The 18,871-nt window shown below is 41.3% G+C and overlaps 3 protein-coding genes across 3 annotated transcripts; all 3 read right to left on the bottom strand.

The window, feature by feature from the left end:
- Nucleotides 1-2,984: 2,984 nt before the first annotated feature.
- On the bottom strand, nt 2,985-4,994 carry LOC306972462 (perforin-1-like). The gene is made up of 2 exons (XM_079569082.1): nt 4,977-4,994; nt 2,985-3,411 (listed from the first exon to the last, which is right to left on the bottom strand). Exon 2 carries the CDS (start codon nt 3,402-3,404, stop codon nt 3,024-3,026), a length of 381 nt encoding a protein of 126 aa, XP_079425208.1. The 5' UTR covers nt 3,405-3,411; nt 4,977-4,994; the 3' UTR covers nt 2,985-3,023.
- A 1,545-nt stretch (nt 4,995-6,539) lies between these two features.
- Nucleotides 6,540-11,096, bottom strand: LOC306969043 (perforin-1-like). Its single transcript, XM_079564654.1, has 2 exons — nt 11,063-11,096; nt 6,540-6,927 (listed from the first exon to the last, which is right to left on the bottom strand). Exon 2 carries the CDS (start codon nt 6,923-6,925, stop codon nt 6,542-6,544), a length of 384 nt encoding a protein of 127 aa, XP_079420780.1. The 5' UTR covers nt 6,926-6,927; nt 11,063-11,096; the 3' UTR covers nt 6,540-6,541.
- A 2,241-nt stretch (nt 11,097-13,337) lies between these two features.
- Nucleotides 13,338-17,248, bottom strand: LOC306972443 (perforin-1-like). The gene is made up of 3 exons (XM_079569041.1): nt 17,143-17,248; nt 15,845-15,991; nt 13,338-13,823 (listed from the first exon to the last, which is right to left on the bottom strand). Exons 2-3 carry the CDS (start codon nt 15,912-15,914, stop codon nt 13,423-13,425), a joined length of 471 nt encoding a protein of 156 aa, XP_079425167.1. The 5' UTR covers nt 15,915-15,991; nt 17,143-17,248; the 3' UTR covers nt 13,338-13,422.
- Between the last annotated feature and the right edge of the window lie 1,623 nt (nt 17,249-18,871).

Below are 18,871 nucleotides of genomic sequence, written 5' to 3'. Positions count from 1 at the left end.
TAAAATTGCTCTCTTTATGAAATACATTTGTCAAACGTTGAATTATTGGCATCAAATTCCCAATTTGGAATTACACTGTAGGATGCACCTTACTATGGATTCTTTTTTGGTATCTTTGGATGGGGCTGGGTGGCTTGTCGACTACTGTAGCTCTATTTATAGACAGTGGGGGGCGCCCTTGTGTTTGGAAGTTAGCCAGCAGTCTCAATCTGTGGCTCCTTCCGACACGAGCAGATTGCTAAGAGCTCTTACGGAAGTGGTTCCTTGTTTGTCGAAACGCGTAAGGTAATTGAACAGCTTTTGTTTGTTCCAACCTAGTGTCTTTTAAAAAGAAACCAGAAAAAAGCTCTTACGCCAAACCGGATGTGCGTCAGCGTCCGCCATGACAAGAAGCTTCCAAATTGGTTTGTCAGTCAGGAAGTAGTTAGGAAAAGAGCTTCAATGCTAACTATCATAGCCACTTTAGAATAGGGACCTCTGGTGCTAACCAACCGGTGACTAGGAGCTATGTGCCATCCCATAAGCCACCGCGCCAATCTCCCCACCCCCCTCGCCCCACCCTCGAGTGATTTACCGTAAATGCTCTAATATAGGCTGGGGCCTTTATTTACTCAAGGGCATCTAGGACCAGGCCTTTATTGGAACCAGGCCACAATTAGAGACAGGCCTTTATTTCTATTTGAGCAAAACGGACGACCAGGAAAACGAAGAAAAACGAGATTTGTGTCCATTTGCACCTAAAATATTTCAAACCCTCTCCCAGCGGCTGGAACATTGACGCCTTTTATTTTGTCGGGACAACAGGAAGTGTTTCGTTGCTGTTAGCGGAGCTTTGACATCAATGTCACTGCAGGTTTCTGTTTCGTTTTTACCGCGGACCGGATTACTTGTTGTTTTCTTGTGTAAAAGGCGAGTTTAGACGGAGCGTTTGTGTTTGTGATCGATCATGAGACTGACCCGAGAGAAGACGAGACGCTCGCGCTGATCGGAGGAGTTATTTTGAGGCGTGGGACTGACCTGCACACGGAGCAGCTGGACGTGCTTTGAAGACCCGATGGTGACTTTATTAAAACCCATCACACAACATTTGTTTCTTGCCCTGTTTCCACAAATAGTCACAGGAGGTTTGAAAAGTGTCTAAATCTGCGTCAAAGTTACGCTCGGATCAGCTCCTCCGCAGCGTCCCCCTCGGCCCGGGTTCCCGTTTGTTTACTTCCTGCACGTGAGTTTTCTTATACACCAGTATGAGACAAATTCCTAACATTGGGAACATTTCTATCGCTATAGTTTCTAACAAAAGCCCCGGCCTGTTTTAGAGACCGGCTTTTATTTGCCTCCGCCAGCCGCGAACCCGGCCTCTGTTAGAGACCCGGCCGCTAATGGAACACAGGCCAGTATTAGAGAATTTACGGTATGTGCAACCACTGTTGATTGACAGGAGCGCATTTAATAATAAAAATAATAAATAAAATAAAAAAGATTCTGCACAAGCCAAACTTTATAAAAGTGACTAAATACATGTTGTCCCCACAGCTCAGTCACATGTCAGTGTTAAAGAGTAAACTCCGTATCGGATTAAATGCTTTTATTTTCATTTAGTAGAAACGTAAGCCACATGGATCATTTGCTACTGTAGCTTTATGAAACAGCTGTTCAAATAAAATAACACTAAAGGGAAATGTATGGATCATTTGGATTTTTTTTCTCCTTAAATGTCTTTGTTTGGACACCATTTTGATGTTGTTGTTGGACACTGTACACTAGGGGGCGACATGCACTTTTGTTTGACCTGCACTCCACCAATAACTTTAAAGAAGAAGAAAAACAGCTGTTGGTGATTGTGCTGGAGTGTAGCGGGGCACAGATAAGGGAACTGGTGGGGTTTTTGAAGGATAGAGTGGAGGTGTGTTTGCATTTTTGTGGTATTTTATCTATTTTGTGGTTCATTTTTATTTGATTTTATTTTGCTTTGTTCATGTACAAAGGATGTAGTTTGAAAGCTCATTGGCTGACCCATACTCCGGAACAGTAGGAGGCGGTAATGCTCCTATAAGCTGGTTGCCAACCGCCGTAAAACGAAAAAAAGAAGAAACTGTTGGTGATGTCACTTCCCCTTCGGTAAGGACGATCGGATTGTGCAAAATATCTCTGAAGCTCTAGTTCACTAACTGCATAGAGATCTAACAGTCGACCTCATGAAAGGTTAAGGATTAGTTGTTAGTGTTAGTGCCGTCCCGTTCACCCACTGTTTCTTAAACATGACGTTAAAATTGAGCAAATGCAAAAAACAAGCTACGATTTACATTTGTATTAGTGTGATGAGAGCCTTGGTATTGAGGAGCAGATGACGCTCTGAATAAGTCGTTCTCCTCATTCCTCATTGCAAATTTGTGTTCCATTCAGATCAGGTTTAGTTCAGATCCATTTATCCTGCAATCTCACATTTTTCCCAACATAAATAATATGCAACTTATATATAGGCTATGTAAATGTCTTTAAAAAATGCTCATAATGAGAGATGGTTCACGATGGTTCACTGTAAACATCGTCAACTGCCAATTAAGGGGACATCGCCCAACCCTACTAAAAATAGATCAAAGCATTTGATAGCACTGGGTTAGAAGGGCCATTTCCCATCTAGAGTTTTATTATTATTATTATCATTATTATTATTAAGTATCTTTGCCAACAGTTCTTCGACTGTGTTACACTGTGGATTAGTAGAAACTGGACCATTGAACACACATTTAATGCTGTCTGGACATTTCATTCATTATAATAATAACTGTGTTGGCTTAGCGGTTTAATTGTGATTGCATAACATAACTTTTGAATGAAATAAATAAATAAAATGAAATGAAATGATTATTACTCACCCTCAACACTGTGGCAAGAGAAACTCAAAATATGTCATAACACTTAACACATGCAGAAAGTCAGATCTTAACTTTCAAACAAAAGAAACAGTCACAGACAGTGTTTAGTTTGAACTTTATTTCCTGTCATTGCCGTCTCTGTTGTGTCTACACCAGAGTGTAGTCATAGAACAGCATGCCGCCCTTCTCCAGCGCGCACTGGTCCTGGTGGGTCCCGGCTTGGACCTGGGTCAGGCAGGTGCCCACCAGCTCGTCCCAGAACGGGTCTTCATCATGGAGCTCCAGCTTCAGCGTAGCGTTCTCCAGCGCCGTGTAGTAAGCGAAGTCTTCCTTCCACCAGGGGTCAGCGGAGTTTTGACGCACCGAGGTCTGACCCAGGAGGTCGTTCTGGCAGAAGACTCGGACGTATCCGTCGGTGATGCCCAGCGAGTCCTGAGGCAGGCCCTTGGCCCTCAGGTTAAAAACCCGCAGGGTGGAGTAAGCCGAGGCCGCGGCACACAGCAGCAGGACCAGATAAGGAGACTTCATGGTTTACCTGCAAACAGAGCGATATCTTCATTTGTCAACATTTCGGAAATTTAAGGCACGCACAACATTTTGGATGATTCTGTTACCTGCAACACAAAATATGTTCCAAATGACTAGCTAAGGAGTTCCTACAGGCAACAACAAGTCAAATGTAATGCTCTTTAATGTCATTTTTAATGCTACAATCACGACAAATCTGGACACAACTTATTTCTGAAGAGTTGCAAACATTCCTTTAAACAGAGAAATGAGTGGAAACTCTGATATTCAAAAGCAAATTGGACACAACAAGCAACTTTGGATGAGGACCTAAACTATTTAAATCTCATATTTTTCTGCCTTTAGTCACATCTTAGTCAGACGTTCCGCTGCAGTAAAGTTATACACTGCAAAAAGTAATTAACTAGATCAGTATAAACATCTCAATTTGAGCATAATAATCCAAATTTTAGTTGTTTTGACTAGGTAAGTTGTTGTTGGGCATTTGTCCTAGATTATTTCACTTGTTCTGAGATGTTTCTGACTCGTTTCGATACATTTCGTCCTTATTTCAGGTCATTTTCTTTGCCAATGGGGTAAGAAAATTGTTCTTATCTCATTGGCAATTTTACTTTCTTGTTTCAAGCGAGATTTACCCTAGAACTGGTCTGAAATGTCCTCAAACAAGCAAAGGAAACTTGATCGGATCAGGAAAAATGTCTAAATTTGCGAAAACCGCTCAAAACAAGATACATTTCCTCAATTCAAGTAATTTAAGACAATGCTTGATATTTACTTTTTGCAGTGTAGTCAGGTCTGAGGTGAGCCGCAAACACACACAGTCTTTTTAGGTATTTTTGAAAGTAAAAATGTCTGTAAAAAGGTCAATGCTTGTATTTCATCCAGTATATTGGATGAGATGTTACTTCATTTGAGTAATTCTGGTTGTCATGTAAACATTTCTGCCAGTGGAATAAACATTTTTTGCATGTATAGGAAAAAAAGAAACATTTTATTTAAAGTAAGAACTACTTCAACTTCTACGACTACTTCTTGAGGATCTTTGTCCAGAGTATTCAAGTGAGAAGCAAAGCTTTGCCTTGTGCTTGACTCTGGCTGTTTGCCAGAGAAACCTTAACCCAAAGATCTAAAAGAGGCTGTACCTGTTAAATCATACTGGGGCTCCTATATGGGCCCAGGAAAATGCCATGAAAAACTGTATATCTGGGCACCGTTGGCTTTGGTGTATCAGTCAGTTCAAGATCATTTTGTTCATGAGAAAATGTGATTATCGGCAGCTGTGTCCATCTGTTCCATTCCACTGAACTGATAAGACATCATGTAAGTCCAAAGCTTTTAATAAATAAATTCAAAACCTTTCTTTGCAACACGAGATTAATCTGGGTAATACATAATTGACTTTAAAACACCATTAAAACACCATTGCTTCTTCTTCCAAATGGGAAAGCACTGACTACTTTTAAGTACAAATAACACTATGTTCTAACTTTCATCAAACTTAAATTATGCATATTTTGTTTAATTGAAGGATGATTAAATAGTTTTATGACGACAGTGATAAGTTGTTCTTACCTTGTGTACGGTGCTTTGGTTCTGCCCAGAGCGGACACTTCATGTTAGTTTTAACCTCTTTGCTCCTCCCCCAACCCTCCACAAACTGTAAACTTTATCCCGAGTTAACCTTCAAATTATCACACCCCATTTTCACACCAGCTGCAAACAGGATCCTACCACAGACTTAATAAGAACTGTTGTTTGTTTTTACTCCTGTAACGGTGTCTGAGGCGTCCCCCAGGGGTCAGTCCTGGGACCCCTTTTATACATCCTTATACATTCAGTTAATTCATTACAAAGACGTGTAGTGATTTTCTTTGAATTCCCAATGGATATGATTGACAAGACTGACCAGTCAGAGCTCAGCTGTATATGACACAGGCGGCATATGGCGTATATTGTAAACAAGGAAGTTAGCGGTTTTACGAAGAATTGGTAAGAAGCATTGGTGACAAAGGCTTGTTGGAGCCGATATGTGTGTAAGAAACCAGCAATATGTTTTAAAAGATTTTGACATTTATCATCCCAGCACAATTAAGGCTTTTTATAAAATGTAAATAGAGAACTATGATGTGGGAGGAGTTTGGTTTGGTTTATTTGGTTTATTTGGTAGGAACAGTGCATGTTAATAAACAAGCCACACCGGATTGTAGCCTTGGGCTAATTTTGTCCCCCATGCACTCAAACACAATCTCATTCATCCTGGCCCATTGTACATGGTTTAAGTGGTAGGAGAAACCGGACTGCCCAGAGGAAACCTACACAAACACGGGGGGAACATGCAAATTACACACAGAAAGGCCCCGTCTCTGGTGGGAATCGAACCCAAACATTGTAGCTGTGAAGCACGAGCGCTAACCGCTGTACAACCATGCCTTGCTTTTTTCAAAATAAAAACTTAAGGAACTGTTTGGATTTTAAAAGTATAGGAGAATTCATCACAAATGCGCTGTTTCTGTCAATGTACATTTGGAAAGGGACAAAAATACTTAAATACTGGATAGACCACAACAAGAAAAAAAAACTCTTAGAGAAGATGAAGCAGGTACATTCCTGTTAGTACATTTATGAAAATGTTTTACTAGTTAATTTGATTCCTGTGGTATTAGCCAAGTTCTAGACCGTTTTGCTTTTGAACAGAAACCAAAAGCAGGCGTGGACGGCTGGCCATGCAATCTCTATCATGCTATCATGTCCTATCATGCAAATGATCCTATCAAAACTCTGCAGGAGACATTTTTATTCATATTTCTTGGGCTTTAAGTTTAAAGGGTAAATGGTCTCAACTTACACGGTGGAACCACTCACTCATCACACTCTGATTGAGACACCAATGTAATCAACAACACTTTATAGCTAGGACTAAACCAAGAACATTTTGGGTCCATAAATGAAAGCATCACATTGGATTCCAACACATCCAGCTGCAGTTTTGGCTGAAATACTTCTTTTTCTCGTTCAAAAGTTACTTGTTGTGTCCAATATCGTTTTCAATATTGTAAATAAACACAATAAATAAATGACTTAATAAAACCCCAGTCGTTAGTTGCTCAACTGCACTTTATTGACATTTGAGACACATTTTACTCAAGGGTGTAGCTGTAGTGCAGAGTGCCGCCCTTCTCCAGGAAGCAGTCGTGGCTGTACGTGCCCTTTTTGATCTGCCGCTGACAGACTCCCAGCAGGTCGTCCACGAACACGTCTTCATCGAACACCTCCAGCCGCAGCACGTCGTTCTCCAGGGCCTTGAAGTACGTGAACTCCTCCTCCCACCAGGGGTTGGCGTTGTTGTCCTTCACAATGGTCTGCCCGAGCGCGGCGGGGCCACTGAACACCTTCACGTAGCCGTCGGTGATGCCGAAGATGTCCTTAGGCAGGTCGCTGGCTCGAATGTTGTAGACCCTCACTTTAGCGGCGCACAGGGACACGCCCAAAAGGAGCAGGAGCAGGGGGCGACAGGAGGCCATGACTGAGGAGAGAGGAGAGAGGAGAGACTTGTTTAATATTAAACTTTGACTGCCACTGATTATAATGATCTCTGACAATAGGAGGTGGAGCGACCGGAGCTGAACAAAATCCAGGGAGAAACAAAGCACACAAGGTAGAGTAGAAAAGACTCGATGAGACAGGATCAGAATCAGATCAGTTTGAGTATATGTAAATGTAAGGTAAATGTAAAGTGAGAAGTGGTTGGTTTTGAGATGTTTTAAATACTTGAAATGTTGCTTAAAAGAACTGTTATACAAAAATGTTTTCTCCACTTTTTGCCTGTTTTTGATTGATTGATTTTTTAAAACTACTGTTGTTAAACTTATATTAAAGAGGGGGTATTATGCTTTTTTCAGCCACATAGCACCAGTCTATATCACACTACAATGATGACGAGACCGTCTGTTGGTCTGTAAATGCAGTGAATTAGAATAACTGCCTTGTATAAAATTGCTCTTTCAAAATGGTGGTAGCGAATGACTTGAAATAGGCCTCTGTCTCTTTAAGAACCTCTGACCCTTTGCGACACGCCCCCTCCACACGCTGTCTGTGGCATCACAACAACACTGCGCTCGTTGTCTCAACTGTATTGAAATTACGATCGGTGCATTTTACTTTTTATTGTTGGAAAGGACCTACTGTTTATCACTTTGTGAACAATGGCCACACAGGATATTATTTGGAGACAAACCTTCCACACCGGACGCTTGGAAGGGGCTCTTGCCTGAAAAATAACTGCTGTTTGGAGGCTCTCTCTTTGCATCTGCCATGCCCTATGGATCTCTAACTATACCCCATGGACGACACCAGGATCTGCAGGAGCCCATACGATTCAAAAGACGGACATTATCTGTGCAAGTGGACAATGGTTTTGTTATAATCGACTACAGCTCATTGTTGATGAAAAGTCTGCAATAAACCACAAATGTGTAAAGCCAGGCTCATTGTGTGATCATCGTAAAGGCTGCTTCGAGTAGTTGCTGCTTTATTGACATTATTTGTGCATAATATGCTGCCTGTTTTCAATGAATGTTGTGAAGGTGAAGGTTGTTAGCTTGTCGCGGCTAATAGTGCCTTAGCTCCGGGAGAAACCACTCGGCTACGACTCACTGTAGATGAAATGTGAGCAGTAAACTACAAAATCAACAAGCCAGGCTCCGTGTGTGATCGTCATAAAGGCTGCTTCAAGCAGTTGCCTGTTTTAGTGACGTTTTCAATGCATAATATGCTGCTTGTATTCCGTGAATCTTCCCGTTAGCTTGTCGCGGCTAGCTTGTTAGCTCCGGGAGAAAGCCACTCGGCTATGACCCATTGTAGATGAAATGTGAGCAATAAACTTCCAAATCAACAAGCCAGGCTCCGTGTGTGATCATTGTTAAACGGTTCTTCATGTGTGTGTGGTGGTTTTATTGACTTTATGTGTGCATATTTCTCGTTTTCACGTGATGACTCGAGGTTTAGCTTAGCATTAGCTTTCTCCGGAGGCTCTGTGCATCATCAAGGCCCAGCGCAGAACCAGACACTGAAATAAGTGTTCTTGTCACCGGTTTTAATCCTGGGTGGTTAGGTAACAGAAACACTGATGTGTGTCTTTGTAAAAGTCTGCTGTGGCTCCGGTTCACAACACATGAAGCTAATCCTCCATGATGACTTTGTTTACATCTTAGGGCTAGACACTGCGGCGAGGGGGTTCTGCTGAGGGGCAGTGGTTGGTTACTCGGCTGGTGACGAAAGGTTGGAGGCGTATCCTGGAGGTCGAGGGCGTTTCCTGAAGGAATCAGGCGTTTTATCCCTAAAATGGCTGCCATCGGAGTTTTTACAGATTACTCGAAAATACGTGAATGTGCTAAGGCAACACTTCAGGCATGTTTTTAATGAGGGAATGACTTAATAACATGATGTAAAGCTTGAAAAAGTCGATTTTGCATAATAGGCCCCCTTTAAAGCAGCACTAAGTAACTCATGTCGCTAAAGGCCATAAGCGCCACTGCAGGTGCTGTAGCCTGTTGATTGATGATGTCGTTTTTTTACTCATTAATTGTCCGTGAGAGTAAATACTACGCAGACAGAAAAGACAAAGGGAGAGACGGATATTGTACATCCAATTACACAATGGAAATTTTTTTTTTCACTCAAACTTGGCTGTAAATACTGTTTTAAGTGACGCTAGCCCGCAGTTAGCTTTGCCTGTTCGCCTGTTAGCTTCTTCTTCTTGATTCCATTAATGTGTATTGGGGCCTCTGACCCGCTGCAGGAAAGTTGCAATTGTGGTTTTCTGGCTAGAGACACCAGGGGGAGATGAAAGACACACCCCAATCATCACCATTAACACTAGTATTACCCCCAGAGGGACCACGAAAAGGATTTATTATTATTAAACAAGTTACTTAGTGCTGCTTTAAAACACTTTTTAAAACAGAGCATATGGTTATCGGAGTACAACATTATCTGTGGGACTGTGAAAAGTGTGAAAATGAGCACAAATCCCGGCAGGCTGAGGGTAGATTTTGAGAAAAGGGCTGGCAGGCAAAGAGTTAGCACCTTTTACCAGTGTTCAGATACTCGGTAAGATGCATGTCAGTGTGGTAAACATGGAGCACTCTATTGGATGGACAGAGGGAACACTGGAGTGTAGAGTGTTGCTACTACACTGACTAACACACAAAAAAGTGAATGTGTCATTGTTTCAAAAAGCTTCTGCACCAAAGATCCAGTATTGCATTTTTTTTTTAAATTTTTCCTGAAAATCATGCATTGAACGACAAAAGCTCAAGATCAAGCATGGAGTTAAATTACTTGATTGGAGAATATAAATATTGTTTTGAGTGGTTTTGGACTTCTCTCCTGATGGGGCCAAGAATACTTTGCTTGTTTGATGATATTTAAGATGGTAATCTCGCTTGAAATAAGAAAGTAAAACTGCTATTGAGACAAGAGCAATTTTCTTACCCCATTGGCAGATACATCAAGCTGAAACAAAGACAAAATGTCTCTAATCGAGTCAGAAACATCTCAGAGCAAGAGAAATAATCTTGGACCTACATCTTAACTGGTCAAAACAACTCAAATTTAAAATATCATGCTCAATTTAAACTAATCCAGATATTATTTCTTTGGAGTGTGATGATGGAAGATTGTGACCGCTGTGCAAAGCCTTCTACAGCACATTCTACTCAATGTGGTGAAGATCTGGACTCTGTGGTTTCTCCCTGATCTGCTCTTTCACAACATGAGCTGCATGGATCCTGGCATGGTCATCTTGGAATCTTCCCGTGATGGAACGACCTGGTCATTCAGGATGTTCAGGTCGTGCAACAGCAGCAGATTCACATCAGAACAGTCAGTTACATCCAGGTAAGGGACTCTTTATTTGATCAGGCAGAGTAAGTCCCACTGTATCTCGTGATGGAACAGAGAGTTGCAGAGCGGGGTGTGAAAGCAACATCTGTTCAAACAGGACACACCAGGGCTCAAGTAAGTGAGAATTGGCACCGAGGTCGGAGTATTCGAGTCAAACCTGCCACATCAAGTCCACGTCATCACTCAGAGTCACTGTGGGATTTAAAATACAGTTTCTTTCCTAAAATCCAAAAAAATATAAGATCAAAACCGCCACGGAAAGGTTTAGCCACAGAAAAAATGAGTGTCTTGAATGAGATAAATGACTTAAAATCGCGTGGATTCATTTTGTATTTATTATAGAGCTGGAATATTTCATGGAATATTTTCTAAATACACTCTCTCTGTATATTCTACATTGTTCTCCTTTTGCTCCATACATTTCCTATTGTGTTGAACGATGGGTTGTGGCCCTTTTTGCATTCCTGATAAATGGTAAATAAGTTTGTAAGAGGCCGTGTTAAGTGTAGCTGGCTTATTTTTAGCCATACGCCGCTTGTATGCATAAATATAATGCTAGTAAATATGAAAGCAACATGTACAGCCTTATGAGATTGTTTTAGATCTACCCTTTAACGTCGCTCTTTCTGTCGTTTCTCTTTCTCTTTGCAGTAGTTATGAATTTTTCAATGGTCAGAGGGTCTAAAAGGGAGGAAAAATAATCATGCATTTAAAATCAACTGAATTGAAGAACGCAGTCTGAGTGAAGGTCTTACCTGCGACGCGTGTTGATCTCGTCTCACTGCGCTCTGACTCAGTGCATGTTTTTAAAGACTCCAGCGTCGTATCAGTCTGATAAACGCCGTATGTCTCCGTCCCACCATTAGGTCATCGCACACACTGTCCGTTTTCATTTTTTGACGTTTAAAAGTTTTGGGTGGAAAGTTGGAAACTTCAACATGAACATCTTTGTGAGGGACACCGGTTCAAACTTTGACTTTTTATTCTTCAGCACAATTCAGTTTAAAGGGATATTTCAGGATTTTTGACATAGGGCCTCATTTCCCTAGTTATCCAGAGTGTTGCTGATTTCTGGAGATATTTTTTTTTGTAATTCATGCAGTTCTTATGTTTGAAGAGTTTAGTGGTGCTAGGCTAATGCAAGGCTAGCACATTTCTATGGTATCAGCTAGCCTGCGTTAAAAAAAGTCTGACCCGCTCCACAGTGCACCTGAGGCAAATCACTTATAACACCAGACTAACCATATAAATGTCTGTGTCCATAGAGTAATGTTTGGAATATAACTGACCTTGCATCACATGAATGATCGCATTTTGAGGGACTATTTTCTAGCAGATCACTCCGCCGCTGCGTAGCTTATACAACCACGAAGCTGATGCTGCACAAATATAAGGTATTTTAAATGCAAAATGGTTAAAATTACTCTATCGACACAGACATTTATATAGTTAGTCTGGTGTTACAAGTGATTTGCCTCAGGTGCTCTGTGGAGCGGGTCAGACTGTTTTTAATGCAGGCTAGCTGATACCATAAAAATGCGCTAGCATTAGCCTAGCGCCACGTAACTCTCCACACAGAAGAACTGCATAAATTACTGCATATATTGTCTATATACCTTTAAAGTCCTACATATAATTTTTTTTTTTTTCCAGTCGTGAAACAAAGGTTTTGTCCTCTTGCGGTGAATGTAAACTCAGATAATTCTGCACAATTACTTTGCATCATGAACTTGCAGATTCGTTTTCTTGCATTTCTGTGACAGTGACGCTGAAAAGTGATCCTGCAAATTGTGAAATGTGAAACTTATCTTTGTCAGGAATTGGGAAGTTTGGGATGAGTTTGGATCAAAACTAACAATTACATTTACTCACTCCTTCTTTTATTGTTTAAAAAAATAAAAATAAAGGAAAAATAGAAAAAAAATCAGGTATGGGGTTTTTAAAGGCACACTGCGTAACATTTTTGACTATACTGTTGCGGCAAAACAAAACATGCTCCTAATGACCAGCTCAACACAGAGAGTGCTGTTACTGCCGTGTGTAATAAAAGAGTGGATTTGGATGAGAAACTAACTTGTTTAAATCTCAAATTCACATCTCCATGGAGACGAGCTAGAGACGCACCCACTCCCAGTAAAGTTTACAGTCACATCTTAGCAAGGGTGAGCCTCACAAATGTTTGTTTGTACATTTATGAGGTATTTTTCAAGGATGAAAATATCTGTCATTAAATAAATGCTTGTATCTCAATTGTATTTATTTGGCAAAATTCTACGCGATGTGGCTTTAAGTTCAGTTGACTTTATTTGCATCTGTGTCTGTAAGAAAGATTTCGCAGCATTGAAATTGAGGTTGGCACAACATTCCTCAATGGCGCATCTACTGATTAAATAAATAAATAGAATTCTACAAACAGCCACAGGCCCATGTCTTTCTCTGATAGATTATTTTATTTTATTTTAAAGGCGCGACATGATCCACAACAACAGTAATTCACCGGTCCTCTGGAGATCTTGTTGTTCAGAGCTAAACTTAGCCATTATTATTAAGTTACGACATTTAACTGCCTATCGTAGTGAGGCTAAATTGTCATCTGGACTGGGTTTTGCAGTTTCTTTTCACAGAAGCTTCTTCTTAGCTCTTGTGGTCAGAATGTGACACTGTATCCAAAGCTGCAGCGGTATAATATAAGACTCAGGCCTCTGCTCTCAAGTTGTTTTTGTTGGCAGTTTTGGTTCCATCCTCCCGGCAGGGGCCTTAGTCTTTACCCAACGCTCCAGCTTTGAGTAAATGGTCACATTTATATAGAGCTTTTGTACCTTTATCAATCACTCGAAGCGCTTTACATCAAGGAACCAGTCCCCTGCGATCGCTCCCATTGGTTTTGTTCTTATGAAATGGTGACGTTGTGGCTCAAAATGTAGGAAAGAAGAGTAACAGACAAGGTTATAACAGCTACTGGGGCTTCAAATAATAAACGATAAACAGAAGAAAAATACTGAGTAAATAAACTCCCATTCTGTAGTTGCTCAATCGCACTTTATTGACATTTGAGACACATCGCTTCGGAGCCGGGCTGAGTGTGACTTGCTCTGTTGTGACTGATTAAGGGTGTTTATTTCTGTGGAGGCTTGTTGAGGATGTAGCTGTAGTGCAGAGTGCCGCCCTTCTCCAGGAAGCAGTCGTGCTCGTGCGTGCCCACTTTGATCTGCCGCTGACAGACTCCCAGCAGGTCGTCGAGGAGGAAGTCGCTGTCAAACACCTCCAGCCGCAGCACCATGTTCTCCTCGGCCTTGAAGTACGTGAACTCCTCCCCCCACCAGGGGTTAGGGTTGTTGTTCCTCACCGAGGTCTTTCCGAGGTCGGCGGGGCCACAGAACACCTTCACAAAGCCGTCGGTGGTGCCCAGGAGGCCGGCGGGCAGCTTGCAGGCCCGAAGGTTGAAGATCTTCAGCTGAGCGGCGCACAGGGACACGCCCAGGAGGAGCAGGAGCAGGGGGCGACAGGAGGCCATGACTGAGGAGAGAGGAGAGCAGGAGAATGTACTTCAGATGAGACGTCTCTATCCCAGTGCCTCAGCAGAGTCATAGGAGTCCCACAAGCTTCCGTACTCGGGCCTTTGCTGTTCTCTTTTTATACTAACGACCTCCAGGATGTCTGCCCTGAGCTTAATATATTGATGTACAGATCCGATACTGGTATTGAAAATCATGGAAAATACAATCGGGCATCGATGCCAAATATCCAACAATGGACCGTTTTGGCTTTACCGTTTTTAAACACAACGTCATTTTGAAGCTCTAAACCTTGGGAATTCAGTCGCTAAGTTACTTTCAACTTCCGCAAACATACATAAGATCGTCACAAAAAAAGACGGCGACTAGCAACAGTTCGCTAAAGCTAGCAGCAACTAATGATTGGGACAGAAACTATGATTGGATCACCTAAAGTAAGGATATTTAGAGTAAAAAAGTCCAGTGATCCATAATAGTATTAATAGATATAATTGACAATTGATCTACAACATCTCGTTTGCAAGAAAAGATGAGATTCTATTGATCTCACACTGAAGAAAACAGGAACATTCGCTTTTTTCACTCACACACTTGGTATTGGTTAATATTGGATATCGGCAGATACTCAAACCGCCAGTATCATTAGCGGTATTGATCGGAACCAAAAAAAACGTGAATTGGTGCATCTCTAGTGCTGTTGATATACAATTGCTGCCAATCTGAGATATGGCCTGTGCAAAATGCATGACCGCTTTCGAAGACAACATAAAGCTTTATGTTGTTGCGAAGACAACGTAAAGCAACAATCAACAGCGGTTGTGCATGAATCACTCGAGGGTGGGGCCGAGGGGGGTGGGGGGATTGGCGCAATGGCTTATGGGATGGCATGTAGCTCCTAATCACTGGTTAGTTAGCACCAGAGGTCCCTATGCTAAAGTGGCTATGATAGTTAGCATTAAGGCTCCTTTTCCTAACTCCTTCCTAACTGACAGCCCAATTTGGAGGCTTCTTATCATGGCGGACGCTGATGCACATCCGGTTTGGCGTTAGACCTCTTACCAGTCTGCTCGTTTCGGAAGGGGCCTGTGCTAATTATGCCTCTGACTTCCTGACTATATTTTGACACAACAGCACATACATGGGCCCAATCAACAGCGTCGCTCAAGATGAAGTTCAAATCTGCGAATGAGCTAAATCTAGCATATTTAGTGCACTTGTTGTCTGTTCATTAGCATGCATTGTCTAAAAAATAAAGGCTTCATGGTGAGCATAAAATAATAAAGGTATTTTTGTTATCATATCAATTGAAGAGAATGACCAGTCACTGGCAGTGGTCTAAGTCCACTGTAACTGTGAGAAAAAAACATCTGTTTCAACAGAGCGGGGGCGGCTTTAAACTCTGATAAAAGAAAATAAGCACAATCTGAGGTGTACGTTATAGCTGTTTGGTGCAAGGACACTTAAACACATTTTACAACATTGATAGAACAATAAATTACCAATTATTTGAGTTGACACTAAATCTTTTTACATCGTTAGTTTGAACATAATAGCTTTTCTTCCGCACGGGTAAAGGAGGCCTATATGTTTGAATGCCGAGTCAGGAGGTTTTATGTAAAATAATAATTAAATTTATTTAACCTCTTAACCCCCACATGAACCAAGCATATTTTCTCCTCTTCAGCCAAATTTAAAATATGACAAAAATGCGACAAAAAAACAGCAAAAATATTACAAAAAAGCAACAAAAAGTCACATAACCATGACAAAAAAAAAACTTTAAAAACGTAACAAAAAAATACACAAAATTTACAAAAAAGAAACAAAAAAGTCACGAAAAAACGCAATGAATGACTTTCAAAAATCCGAAGAAAAAGTGACGACAAGACGAGGAAAAGTCCTAGATCAACACTGGCCTATAGGCTGTAAGCCCTCCAGTCCAGAAGCTTTTAGATTTGGGATTTCTAAGGCGGGGGTTAAGAGGTTAAAGGCTCAAACATACTCAACTGAGAGAGGTCTTACCTGTGATACGGCGTTGGTCTAGTCTCACTGCGCTCTGACTCTGGCATGCTTTTAAAGGCTCCGGCGTCATATCAGTCTGATAAACTCCGCCGTATGTCTGCGTCCCACCATTGTGTCATATAGAAGCTATACATACAGTCCTTTTACCTTTCTGAGACACAAAAAAAACATCAGCAGAGTGTATCTGGCCACACCAAGTCAAAACGTATAGTGACCATCAGGGCTTGACATAAACTTTTTCGGTTTTCTAAAGTTACTAGCCACCAACTGATATCGCTAGCCAAAACTAAAACGTCTATAAAACTTCACTGTACTGTTAGTGTGATCAGATTAACATAGAACACCCAATAAGAAATCAACCAAAAATGCAATCACAGCTTGCTTTGAGCTTGTGTATGAATGAGAGTGTGAGAGGGTATTTGGGGATTGGGCCTGATGAAGATAGAAAAGTGTTGAGAGCATTTACCATTTGCATTAAATTTATTGTTGTGGTAGACTACTCAGCCTGCTGTAGTGGGGCTCAGTCAATCAATCAAAATTTTACTCCACATCATCCATCATCAGAGGAAACTTTCCCATTTGTTAGTTTGTTCAAGAGTGTGAAATAAAATATTTCCTTTAAATCAAGAGTTTGTTCTGAAAAGCATTAAACGTGAGGTCTATTTTAGGGGCGGTACACAACTTTAATAGTTTCAGTCATATTTGATTTGTTCAGATTAGGGCTGCTCGATTATTGAAAAAATAATAATCACGATTATTTTTGTCATAATTGAAATCACAATGATTCAAACGATTATTGCCTTTAAAAAAACCTCTTTATTTTATTTATATATTTATTAATTAAAAAAAACTATGCTGAATATTTTCTGTTTTCTGAACAGTCATAAAAGTAGAAATGATTTCAAGTTTGCCTCGATTAATGAGAGGTCTCTGTTTCACACCTGCCCCCTGCTGGCCGGCCCTCACACCTGCGCAAGCAAACTGAGCAGAGCGGCCTGATGACATCATCACACAGCACTGTTTGTTTTTATGTCAGGCAAAAGCATGAGCCATGGCACGTGAAATGTGAAGGGAAAATAATGCCAGTACCATGAAATAATGCAAGTCTGCTTTGTTAAAAAAAAAAAAAAACATTTGAAAAAAAAAAAAGGTTTTTGATTATGCTAATTTTGTAATCGTTTAGTGTAATAATCGAAATCGTAATCGAATTTCGATTAATTGCACAGCCCTAGTTCAGATCTAAAGTGGAGAGGAGGGGGTCACATGTTTCTAATCGCAGCAGAGTCATATCCAATCACCTGAGCCGCTGACAGGTGGGTGTTTTCCCATCATGCACGGGGCCATGGAGCCGCTGCAGTTGCTCTTCTGGAGATGCAGCGGCTGATCAGTACGGCTGGTCTCGTTGGGGTATCATGAGCGTTCGTTTCCCCACGTGACATCAGGGTGAGTCTGGAGAAAGTCGGACAGAAATCCGAGAGAGAGACAACACTCGATAATTAAGAAGTGGATAATGCAGGATTCTGCTGAAACAAAACCACAGTCAGGTCGACCACTTTCAGCAACAACTGCCTGGAAAATTGTTCGTGATATAAAGAAAAACCCACAGATACGTTAAAATTAAATACAGGAATCCGTGAAAAAAGTTGTTTCAAGATGCACAGTGAACTTGGATGAAAGATTGCTCTTCCTGGCTCCTCTACACCTCCTGGCGGGGCAGGAGGTGTAGAGGAGCCAGAGGCAAAACAAATAAATAAAAAAATCTCAAAAATAGTGACCACTGTTTTTGTTTTTTTAATCTTTTGTGGTTGTGAATGTATCGACCCCCTCCAGGGACCGCCACCTTAACGTGGTGGAGGGGTTTGAGCGCCCGAATGATCCTGGGAGCTCTGTTGTCAATCAATCAATCAATCAATCAAATTTTATTTGTATAGCGCCCAACAACAACCAGAAGGTGCCCAGAGCGCTTTCCAGGATAAAAACAAGAATCACAGAAGACAGCAATAAATACAAAAACACATAAAAACAGCAGTCGAGTCGGTGGCTATGTATCGAAGGCTTTTCTGAAAAAATGTGTCTTCAACTGTGATTTAAAAACACTCAACTCAGTGATGTTTCGAAGCTGTACCGGAAGTGCGTTCCACAGCTTTGGGCCTTGCGCAGCAAATGACCGGCCTCCAAACTTTTTGTATTTGAACTTGGTAGTGACCAGGGAGGTGTGTTCAGAGGAGCGCAGAGTTCTGGCTGGTTCGTAGACCGTTACTAATTCGGCAAGGTCGGGGTCTTTGTGCCCCTGGTAGGCTCCCATGGCAAACAGGTCCTAGGTGACGGGTCAGACAAAGAGCGGTTCAGAAGCCCCTTATGAGAGACCAACAGGCCCTGTTAGAACTGGCGTTTATAGACAAAACAGAAACAGACAGAAGAAAAAAAAAATGAAAAAAATAAATAATAATAATAAGAGAACTTAAAGGAGTCTCCAAATCTTCTCTTAGGATGAAAACAAAAAGAGACAGGGTAATGACCTGCTGCACCGAGTATTTCAGTCATTTATTCTAAAGGAGATACATGGATTAACCCCTTAACTCCCACCTGAACCGAGCACATTTTCTCCAGTTTGGCTTTACCCCAGTCCAAAAGCTTCCAAAAATAGCAACAGAACTGAGACCAAAAAAATGATGAAGATGTGACAAAAAAATGACAAAAAAATGACAAAAATTGACAAAAAATTGACGAAAAATTGACAAAAAGTGACAAAAAAATGACAAAAAAGTTACAAAAATGAGTTGAATACCCCCCCCCCCCCAAAAAGATGGAATAAAATCTGATGACGTGAGGAAAAAGATCCATTTAGATGAGTTTTGCAGATCTTAGCTTTCAGATGAGGCGTTACACTGGCCTACAGGATTTGGGTAAAGCTGAACTGGAGAAAATGCTCTCGGTTCAGGCGGGAGGTTAAGTCATTAAATCTTTATTCCATAACGTCCATTAGAGATGCGCGGGTCGACCCGAAACCTGCAGTCAACCCGCGGG

The sequence above is a fragment of the Gobius niger genome (genome assembly GCF_951799975.1).
Source record: "Gobius niger genome assembly, chromosome: 1".
In the NCBI taxonomy this organism is placed as follows: domain Eukaryota; kingdom Metazoa; phylum Chordata; class Actinopteri; order Gobiiformes; family Gobiidae; genus Gobius; species Gobius niger.
Note: the sequence above shows the minus strand (reverse complement) of the source record. Positions and strands in the feature narration are given on the sequence as shown.